General features: G+C 35.0%; 1 protein-coding gene across 8 annotated transcripts in view; it reads left to right on the top strand.

Moving 5' to 3' along the window:
- LOC107697167 (MAP/microtubule affinity-regulating kinase 3-like) overlaps window positions 1-11,745 on the top strand; it is a 61,163-nt gene that overhangs the window by 34,107 nt on the left and 15,311 nt on the right. For all 8 annotated transcript variants that reach the window (XR_001635165.1, XM_016497828.1, XM_016497832.1 and 5 more), the window contains exons 5-11: window positions 1,594-1,659; window positions 1,818-1,888; window positions 5,574-5,630; window positions 6,972-7,208; window positions 7,613-7,732; window positions 9,271-9,370; window positions 11,455-11,567. Coding sequence is in view for 7 of the 8 variants with exons in the window: in XM_016497828.1 (XP_016353314.1) it covers window positions 1,594-1,659; window positions 1,818-1,888; window positions 5,574-5,630; window positions 6,972-7,208; window positions 7,613-7,732; window positions 9,271-9,370; window positions 11,455-11,567 (764 nt within the window). In the remaining variant the exon portion in view is untranslated. The remainder of the gene's footprint in view (window positions 1-1,593; window positions 1,660-1,817; window positions 1,889-5,573; window positions 5,631-6,971; window positions 7,209-7,612; window positions 7,733-9,270; window positions 9,371-11,454; window positions 11,568-11,745) is intronic.

Here is an 11,745-nt window from a genome sequence, read left to right as displayed (position 1 = left end):
TAAGATATGGATAAATCTAAGTCAATATAAACTAATCATAAAACATATGATTTCACACAAGTTGCAGGAAGAGAGAAAGTGAGGAAAGAATGAGTTTAAGAGAATGAAAATGTGAAATTCCAAGTTTACAGCAATATATGCAATTGCATAGACCTGAACGATCATCAATCACTTAATTAACCCTCGAATTGAGTTCCTCAAAGGTTAAAATTTATATTAAATGCACCAGTTCAGCTAGAATCTGGAGGTACTTGCGTTGCCTGTGTAGGGGGGTTCCCTTTGTTGTTGTCCTTGCAGAAAAGGGGGTTTCTCAAGGTTGCTGATTGGCTGGAAGTTCAGTAGTAGTTGAAGTGACGTCTTGAGAAGCCAGTGGTTGGGCGTTGGCTGAAGATGCGGAGTTGTGGGCTGGTTGAAGTTTTGAGGCGGTCACAGACTCGAGGTGAACTCAGAGACAAAACTTAACTCCGAACACGAAACTCTCAATGAAAAAGAAAATAAATTAAAATAGAAGAATAGAAGTAACGAGACTAGATAGGTTTTCTCCTCATGGTTTTAGAGGAGCTGCTGGCGTGTAGGCCAGAGCACGCTCAAGGAGCGCTAAAAAGCAGTGGCAAAACGCAGTGGCAAAAAGGCAAGGAAAAACCTAAAAGCATGACTAAAGGCTAGAAGCGAAAATCTTAAAGCTAAAAAAAGCGTAATTTGATGGTATTCTGAGTATTTAAACTGGGCTGTGGGACACCTCCCAAATGGTGTCTTGACCATTTAGATATTGTCTTTGCTCGGGGTGTTGTATGTTTCTCCTCCCAATTCATAAATCAAATGTTATCTTATAAGTCACATGGTCCGAATTTTCCCGCTCTTGCAGAGTATAATTTTGGACATGATTTCTATAACAAGAATATGATACATTTGACAAAGAATTGATTGGAAGAAACGTTTCAAGCAAGAAGATTCAAACACACACATACTAAACATGAATATGAACCCTTAAGCTATTCAATAGTTATTAAAAACACATACACAATAAGTGATTAGAACATGATAGTCAAATGTGTGGGTTACATACATGATATGGAGTTAAGCAATGGACTATTCATTTATAAGTGCTTTTGAGTTCATTTTGGTGCATCTACGTCTGTAAAAGACAGTTTCCGTGCCATTCTGTGAACATAAGGACATGTTCTGTGAAGACCAGAGAGGTTAAGGTCTCCTAAGGAATCTCAGTCTGGTTCTTGTCTTCTAGGTGGGGGGAAGTCAATCCAAAGAGCTCGTGTTCGTGATTACTATCATGGATTTATATGTGATGGTCATGCTGTGCATCTCTTTGACCATCAATCTTGCTTACTTGCCCCAAAATTGCGGCCCCTCGTGTTTCAACCATGTTCTTGATCGAATCTTAAATTGTCTGATTCAGTCTGATACCCTACACCATTAACCACAAACTTTTACATTTGTGTTTTGCTGCATCCACGATAACAGACAACTGTCATATCGGCCTGCAATTCAAGCAAAACCGTGTTTGTCAGAACAATAAAACCAGCAGAATAATGATAATTGATATTCATGTGTGACTTTCTCTGTCTCTTTCTACAGTAAAGCTGTTTGAGGTCATAGAAACAGAGAAGACACTTTATCTGGTGATGGAGTACGCCAGTGGTGGTGAGTTTGATGAAGCTAATATGACACTGACTGCTTATGAGCTCCATATGTTATGTAATCTTGTGCAGCCGGCCCTGTAATTCTGCATAATGAAGCATATGAAACTGAGAACGCATGAGCGCTATGTGATTCGCCATGTGCGTCTCCTCTCTCCACAGGGGAGGTGTTTGACTACCTCGTAGCACATGGGCGAATGAAGGAGAAGGAGGCCAGATCTAAATTTAGACAGGTACAGTACTGCAGTGTACTCTATACAGCCCTGTCCCGCCCTCTTGCTCTCACCCGGGCCGCCCTGCCCATTAACATGCCTCCTGGTTGCCATGGAAACACTAAGCTGTGAACTGCAATTGGTCGACGCTTGTGTGAGTGACGGTTGATGGATCCTGTGGCAGCTGCGTGAAGGGTTTCCCAGTGGGCCGAATGTGGCCCATATACACGACTTTGGTTTAGGGTCATAAATTAAATACGGTTTGAACAGTTTTAAGACCGCTTTTGGAAAACCACAAGTCCTCGTCAAAATTCATTTGCTGACATCGCAGCAGCCGTGCGTTGTAATGAGCTTTTTGCCAAATCTTAGAATTTTGGAGTGTTTAAAATAGCATAATGCCAGTTTTACAATATGTTTGCTGTGCATATTATGCAATTTCCTCTATGCATAGAATACAAGGACACTAAATTTCGACAAAGTCCTCAGTATTCAGCAAGAACAAAGCTATTAGACAACAATGCATTGCGCTTGTTTTCTAGATTGACCAAACGAATGCATCTGTATTCATCTCTTTCTCGATTATTTGATTAGACTTCTTAAAAGTAAGCCATTTTTTACACAAGATTAAATTTTATTTTATTCAAATAAATATCCATATATTTTTTCGTCATAATAACAATAACCTAAATTTATGCTAAATTTAAGTTCACTCAATATAATGTGATGACAATGTAGCAAACAACTGCTTTAAATATTTATTATTGCATTTTATCTACTGTTTCACATACTATTTTTTAGGTATATTTATTACATACCGTGCAGTAAGCAGTTAGTATCCCATTGTTATTTAAGTGTCACTGAGATACTATTATAATTTATGTTAATATTTTATAATAGAGGTTTTTGTTTAATTATTAATATCATTATTGGTATTATTTATCTTTTGATTAAGTTTTATATAGTTTTGATTAAGATTTCGTTTATTTTGTTATTTTAGAACCAACTTAAACTAAACGAAAATGAGAAATTTTGCCTTGGCAACTAGCAGAAACAAAATAAGTATGTTTTTATTTTTATTTATTTATTATTTTTTTCAGTTAATGTTTATTTTATTTCAAGTGATGAAATGTTTTTTTTTTATGGTTTTAGTTTGAGTTAATTATAATAAAATTAGTAATTTTGTGTCAGCGAAGATCTTCAAAATCGATTTAAAAAAAAGAACGGTGTTGTTGACATGTTTACATTTTTTAAATAATATTTTTAATAATATTTTAATAATTAAAAAATATTATTAATTATATTTTATTTAATCATTTATTTAAAAAATTATATGATTTAACTTAAAATGTAAAAAAACATTCATGTGAGTTGAAGACTCCAGTCATATCAATGTCCTAGATTATTAAAGACCAAGTTATTTTGTTATACATAAAGGTGAGCATGTTTTATTATGACCACCATGTTAAGATCACTTGACCAGCCGGATGCTACTCCATTAATCTTAATAATCCCTCTATTATCATAAACTACTTGTAATAAATTAATCATGGGTGACAAATACATGCAGTGATGGCAACGATAAGCTTTTACAGTTGCTTGATGCTGCATTTACGCCAAATTGTGCTGTCAACAAAAAACCTCCAGGTGTTGAGTGCAGTGAGAGAGCTCTAATGAGACAGCGACCCACTGACAACATCATTTGCTCCTTTTAATTACCCGAAGACCTCTTTCAACCTCCCTCCTTCCCATTGCGACCCATCGGTCTAATGGATGAGTACGGTGGGTTTGCCCACAGCTGATGCAGACATCTGTAGTCATAGCGATGGGGTCTCCCTCCCATCCTCCTCTTCTCTTTCTGAGCCCTGTGCTGCTGCTGTGGAGACAGCTTATCTGGGTCAGGCATGAAGCACTGCTGAGATTTCTGAGCAGAGCAGAAAAACCACCAGATTCTTCGACCAGCCAGAGAAAGAAATGGAAATCTGTCCCCATATCTGATGTCTGGGACATGGAGAGAGCTGCATGAATATTAAACAGTATCAAGAATGTTGTGCATTTGAGAACTAGATGAGGAAATCCACAATTATAACGAGGTATAATTTGATTGGATCACATACAGTGGGTACGGAAAGTATTCAGACCCCCTTAAATTTTCTTTCCCAAAAAGACTCATGGCTGTATTAGATCAAAAGGGTGCTTCTACTAAATACTGAGCAAAGGGTCTGAATACTTAGGACCATGTGATATTTCAGTTTTTCTTTTTTAATAAATCTGCAAAAATGTCAACAATTCTGTGTTTTTCTGTCAATATGGGGTGCTGTGTGTACATTAATGAGGAAAAAAAATGAACTTAAATGATTTTAGCAAATGGCTGCAATATAACAAAGAGTGAAAAATTGAAGGGGGTCTGAATACTTTCCGTACCCACTGTATTAACAAAATAAAAAGTTACATTATAAGTCATGTTTTACTGAAGTAATGCTTTTGGAAATCTGTCATTTGTGCGTGTTTGTTTATTAAATATTTTAGCTAATATAATGGGAGTGATCTCGGCTCCACTGCAGATTTCCCTTCTAAATCAACATTGGGAAGCGAATCTTGTTCAATTTCGAATGTCATTATAGAAATACTGTAATTGTGGGCGTATTTGTCACCTATGATTACTTTAGCTGCTGACAGTGTTTAATGTGATGATAAAGATAATGTGAGGAGCGTTTAGCTGGTCATGTCTTTGTAGCAGCCAAACTTACACAAACGTTCAAGAGTAATTTTCACTGGAAGATCCAGTTAAGATGTTTTTATAAAAAATGTACGAGGTCAAAAAAGGAAACTTACGGTATATGTGGATAAGTTGTTCACAATACCCTCTATAACATGCATTTAGAAAATAGATGAGGTGAATTTTTATTTCATGTCAACTTTTTGTGAAAGCATTCTCTGCAGTCATCAAGGCTGCATTTATTTGACCTAAAAACAGTAATATTGTAAAATATTTTTACAATTACAAAAAAAAAGTTTATTTTTTAATGAATTTTAAAATGGACTTTTTTGCCTGTGATGCAATGCTGAATTTTCAGCATCATTACTCCAGTCTTTAGTGTCACGTGATCCTTCAAAAATCATATATAATATGCTGATTTGATGCCAATGATACATTTATTATTATTAATGTTCAAAACAGTTGCGCTGCTTAATATTTTTGTGGAAACTGATAAACATGTTTTAGGATTCTTTGATGAAAATGTAAAAGAACAGAATTTATTTAAAATATAAATATTTTATAATATTATAAATGTCTTCACTGTCACGTTTGATTAATATAATGCATCCTTGCTGAATAAAAGTATTAATTCCTCAAAAAAAAGACCCCAAACTTTTGAATAGTTTTGTACGTTACATTTTGAGTTGATACTCTTATTTAAAAACAAATAAGGTCCCTCAATCTCACACCCAGATTCGGATGGTTTCGAGCTCCAAGCGTCGTCTGTGCTTCAGCAAGCCTCTCTCTCCCCCCTCATTTATCATCCCGGACCATGTGTCAGAACCTCAGCACACATGCTCCCCTGTCAAATCAATGGCATTCTGGGAAAAAGCGATGATGCCAGTTAATGTGGCGTATTAGCTGTTACACCACACCCTGTCTGTCATCCAGTCAGTTCTGTCTCTCTCTCCACGCTCTAAAACGCCTTTGTCTCCTTTTCTTCTTCAGATTGTATCAGCGGTTCAGTATTGCCATCAAAAACACATTGTCCACAGAGATCTCAAGGTAAGATCATCTTTCTGTCCCAACAAACAAAAAGTCTGAGATTATAGGTTCATCTCCTCATACTGCTATTCTCTCAAATGCCCTGCATGTAGATACGTCTTTTGTGCCGAAATGGTGCTTAAGTCAGTTCTTTGGTACGGACCGGTTGATTAAATCAATTAGCAGCCATGTCTCTGAGCAGGACAGAACATGAGCAAGAGCCCCTGAAGATCCTGCTTCCTTTCTCCAGTCTCCCTTGCGTCTGCTTTCCCCCTCCAAGTCTCCATGCTCCATTACACACTTTGTTTCCAGACTGATGCTCTGTAAATGATGCATGAGGCCAGTGTCAGAGTGAAGCTGTCTAAATGACTCGAGTGTAGGAAGCCAGGTGGAAATGTGGGCCTTTTTTATTGTGTTATGTGCTGTTGCTTTCGCTCTTTCTTTTGCTGTCTGTACCTGTCTGCTTAAATGTATGTTAGTAAGGAGTTACTGTAAGGAGCATCTTAGATAGATTACATTTACATTATATAAACAGTGAGGTCCAAAATCTGGGATTCATAATTGAATATTAACCTACAACTAATCAGTGGATTTTAGAAATTATTTTTAATAACTAAGAAACGTTATGATAAATTTAGATTTAATGATCTCTGCTCATTATATGTTCTTGGGTGAAAAAAAACAGATTCTCACAAATGCCCTGGTCTTCAAATTATTCTTTTTAGTGTTTTATTTTTTATATTCACATCACTGTGATTATTAGTAACTTTTTATTTATTTGTATTTATTTATTTTTTATTTATTTATTCAATTATCAATCAGTATATCTTAGTATAGTATATATCTTTAATGTGTATACATTGAAGACAATACAAAAAAAGGTATAAATACACTGTAATTTAATACATTTAATTATTATTAAAAATGATTAAATTATATTAAATTAAATACATGGAAAAAAAATTGTAATGGCCCCCAAATTATTTATTATAGTTTCATTATTATTTATTATAACGGTTTTATTTTACAAAAATTATATACTTAATTGTATAATATTAATTATATACTTAATATATATATATATATACTTAAATTCATATTTATTTAAATTAAAAATAAATATTTAATAAAATTATATTAATATATTCATAACATTCAATTAATATTTATTTTAATTAATAAATTAGTTGAATTATAATTATTATTTCTTCCTTTGATTTTGATGTGAAATATGACAGACAAGTCCTTCACAGTTTTCATGTGATGAGAGTATAAATTCGCTTTGCATTTCATTAATCATCAACAAACACAATACGCATGAAAAGGACTCTTTGTCTCACCTTTTTTTGTTCTGTCATGCAGGCAGAAAACCTACTGCTGGATGCAGATATGAACATTAAGATTGCAGACTTCGGTTTCAGTAATGAATTCACTATTGGGAACAAACTAGACACGTTTTGCGGCAGCCCGCCGTATGCGGCCCCTGAGCTTTTCCAGGGTAAAAAGTATGATGGGCCGGAGGTGGACGTGTGGAGTCTGGGGGTCATACTCTACACACTGGTCAGTGGATCACTGCCCTTTGATGGACAGAATCTAAAGGTTAGTGTGCTCAACCCTGAAAGGTCACGTTTGCCCTCCTAAACCTTCACAGAGAGCCATACAACTGAGAAGCCTGTGGATTTGTGTAGTGACTCATGAAAAATGCTGCATGAAATCAGTGATTTATTAAAGCAATAAGCCCCATGAGGTTATACATTATACTTGTTTTAAGCAAAATGCAGAGGAGAATGGTAAAATCATTGTAACGTGCAACCTCTCGTGGCTCATTACTTTGATAAAATAGTGATAACAGTCAATAAAGACACTAAATAATTAAATAACGATTCTTAATCTCAGTAAAAATGTGTTCAAGATGTGTGTCACAAGTGTGCATAATACTGGCTGTTTGATTTCAAATCTCATCCAATCAGATATTACAACCATAATGATCTTTTAACCGGCAGGAACTTCGTGAGCGGGTGTTGAGGGGCAAATATCGAATTCCCTTCTACATGTCGACTGACTGTGAGAACCTCCTGAAACGCTTCCTGGTGCTGAACCCTGGCAAACGGGGAACACTTGAGGTGAGGAACTGTAAAGATTCATGGCCCTTTACACAAATACGGTACAAAATAAGTATGTATTGGTCAGTGATAAGAGGTGCTTTATTTTCAGAAAATGCTTGTCAAGCTCAGAAGGTCAGTTTTTGTGTATAGCTGTTTATTTTGTTTAATTTTGGGGGTTTGCAGTTGACTAAATAAAATTTAAATCCAATTTGTGTGATTTTTGTTTTTTATGGGCCAATTTATTATATTTGAGATGATATACAAAACAATAAAAACTAGTCTGTGTGTATATATATATATATATATATATATATATTAAATTAAATTAAATAAATATTCAATTATTAGAATTTATAACATTTAAAAATATTTGTAATGTTTTAATTTAAATGTTGGTTAGTAGATATTTAACATGTTATTTTTCCCAAAAATTAGAAGGAATAATTGTTTGATCACTTCTTCTAAAATCATTTTATTTTTTTCTAGCAATAAAAATCTAAATTAAATATTCAAAATACATGAATTTAAAAAAGATAATAAAGTCAATGTTTTAATTTAAATGTTTATTTATAGTTATTTCTCAAAAAACAGATTTGTTTGATCACTTTTTCTTATATAATCTTGTTTTTATTTACAGTAATTTGGGTAACCGGGTCAAATCGATGGATTCACAGATATAAATATCTGATATGTTTAAAACAAGCTATTATTTATTTTATGGTTAATCAAACATTTTCAGTAGATCTTACAACAAAAAGAAAGATTTGAGTTTATGCATCTAATGTTTTAAAAAAGTAACGGGACACCAAAGTGTAAAGTGTTCATAGAAGGTGCCTTGATTAATGAAAACATAAACCTCTCAGCCACATTCCCAATAAACCAAGCATGTCATCTCGTCTCTTTCCCTTTATTCTCCCTTCATCATAACCTTTAGCCTGAGTGCACACTTTCATCACAGCATGCTTTCTCTTCCCAATTAATTTAACATGAAGCTCATGACCGGACACACCCTGTTTTAAACTTGCATGGTGATCTCTGCGTTCCAGTGAAACAGCGCCTCCAGTGTTTGGGGGCTTTAGGTGCAGGTTATATACTGTTCACTTCACAGCCCATAATGCACCTGCTGAATTATAGTTCTGTTGCATTAAACTCAGAATGAAATGACATCCGCTGATGAATAATTGAGGATTTGAGAGACACTATGCACTCAAGCGTGTTATATATGCTCCTTAATATAGTTTTCATATTCATATTATTTAGCACTACATATGATGAAATGATATACTAAACGAAAAAAATCTGTCCATATATATATATATATATATGCATGCATAAATCTTAACATTTACATTTTTATATTTTAATTTCAAGTCAAAGTAACTTTGTTCAGCAGTGTTGTTGCACAAATCTGTCCCACCTTTAGGGAACAGATTGTATTTTGTGTCAAGATTCTTCCAGTTGACCCACTTTAAAACATGTATTTTGCTTCCTGCATAATCATGCATATTCATGATCTAGCAGAACCACTCACACAGCCCTGTGTATGTGTGTTTCAGCAAATCATGAAGGATCGATGGATCAATGCAGGCTGTGAGGAGGACGAGCTCAAGCCGTTTGTGGAGCCTGAGCTCGATATCTCGGATCAGAAGAGAATCGGTATGAAATCAGCACTCTTACATGCATTTGTAGAAACTAAGCATAATACTGCAGAACAGGGGTCTTCAAAGTCCAAAATGTGACTTTTACATGTAAAATGAAAGGAATTTAATTTGTAAATGTTTGTTTTGTTTTTGTTTTTATTCATACCGCCCATTGTGGATGATGGCATGTTCCTTACTGCCGTTTCCACAAAGTTGTTTTGAATAAAAAAGCAGAACTCTTGGTTTTAAATGTGAAACTTCCCAGTTAGACCAGATTGTTTCAGAAATGAGGGGAAGGGTCATTAGTTTTAGGTACAAAACATACTCAACACAAGTATGTGAATGCAAACCCTCCTAGCTACACAAACTTGATTTCGTGCATCATTGAATTCTGTCAGACCACAATTCATAACACATCGCAAGTGTATATTGCATTTCCAGTGATGCTATAACATGCATTAGTGTCAGTTGGTTTTCTTTTCAGTCAGTTTTCTCTGTCAGGTCAACTTCTGTCATGGTGGAGCAACAGTTTGAAGAGAATCTTGCTGTGAAAGTCAGTGAAACTGTTGACATGCTTAGCATTAGCTACATTGCCATTCAAAACTATGGGGTCTGTAAGATTTTTTTTAATGTTTTTGAAAGATGTCTCATGCTCACTAATGCTGCATTTATTTAATCAAAGATACAGTAAAACATATTTTGAAATATTATTGCAATTTTAAATAACTGTTTTCTAATTTAAAAAGTTTGAAACATCATTTTTTCCTGTGATGCAAAGCTGAATTTTCAGCATCATTACTCCAGTCTTCAGTGTCACATGATCCTTCAGAAATCATTCTAATATGCTGATTTGCTACTCAGAAAACATTTATCAATGCTGAAAACAGTTGTGCTGCTTAATATTTTTTAAATACATTTCTTAGAAGTCTTTGAAGTTCAAAAGAACAGCATTTGTTTGAAACAGAAATCTTTTGTAAAAGCTTATAAATGTTTACTGTCACTTTTATCATTTTAATGCATTTACTTATTTAATGAATAAAAGTATTAATAAAATCTTTCTGACCACATACATTTGAACAATAATGTACCTGAATAGTAATGTCCAGTTTAACTGCACATTTGAAGGCAACTCGAGAACTGAAATTTTTTACCGCCACAGCAACCCATGTAAGCATTCACGTTTTTAGCTGGATAGACAAAACAGAATCCAAATTTACAGAAGTAATAAGAGCTTTCCTGCCTGCTCATCATTTTATTGTTATTAGTGAGTTTTCGTGGGAGTGAGCCAGAGCTTTATGGCTCACGAGAGCCATTAAGGGAGATCCAAATATTTGGATGTTTTGGCTTTTCCGCATTGCGTAATGTCCTAAGAGTCGATCACCTTTTTTTTTTTGCTCAACAGAAGCTGTTAGTCTGGCATGCTTCCTTCAACGTGACGTTGATAGTGGTTGTTGTGCCTGTGGGCTTCAGTGTAGTGCAGGGGTCGATGGTAGCTGATGTCAGACAGGCCCTGTTCTTTCCACTGCTGCTGCAGGCCCGTCTCCATTGATCTCTGAGCCCCAATTCTGTGTCCCGAACAGCATTTACAGCTAGTGCAGGAACAGTTCAATTGAGCCGAGGCTATCACATTTAGTCTAGCACGTGAAACTGTGACGACATTGAGAGTTGCTTATCACTTTTTTCATAGTAAAGCTAAAATGATACCAGGAATTATACTAGATCACTCTTTTTTACTTATGAGGGCTGTTGAGATATAAAGTAGCCAGACATTGTTCATGAAGAATTTGGAATAAACATGTTAAAACTTTGATGTTGAAGTTTGGCTAAGATGCATGTATCTCAGTTTTCGGCTAATCTGCTTTTTATATATCAGAATTCTTTGTGCACAAATATGGAAAGAGTCCAGATGCACAGGTTTTTATCAGTTGTTTTTAAAAGGTACAATGCTGTTTATTCTTGTGTTGGCAAAGCTTGATTTTCAGCAACCATTACTTGAGTTTGTTCTGGCTTTTGAAAAACTTATAGAGGCCAACCAATTTTGACTCTCAACCAACTGGTAACAGTATCCTACATTGACTGTTGGCATATGGTTTGTTGCAGATATCATGGTAGGAATGGGTTACTCAAGGGAGGAGATCCACGAATCTCTAACCAGGATGAAGTACGACGAAATCACGGCTACCTACCTGCTGTTAGGAAGGAAGTCCACTGAGGTGAGTTAGTTCACATGCTGTTTTAGGGCTGTTTGGTTGCAGTGCACAGTTGGGGGTTAAAGATCTAGCTAAATGAGAGCATACAGTACTGTTCAAAAGTTTGGGATTTGGTAAGATTTAAAAAAAAAAATGTAAAAGTCTTTTATGTCAACTAAGGCTGCATTGTGGGGAAAATTTA

Source organism: Sinocyclocheilus anshuiensis, unplaced genomic scaffold (genome assembly GCF_001515605.1).
Source record: "Sinocyclocheilus anshuiensis isolate Anshui unplaced genomic scaffold, SAMN03320099.WGS_v1.1 scaffold38, whole genome shotgun sequence".
Classification (NCBI taxonomy): Eukaryota; Metazoa; Chordata; class Actinopteri; order Cypriniformes; family Cyprinidae; genus Sinocyclocheilus; species Sinocyclocheilus anshuiensis.
This window is presented reverse-complemented; position numbering and strand designations above follow the sequence as displayed.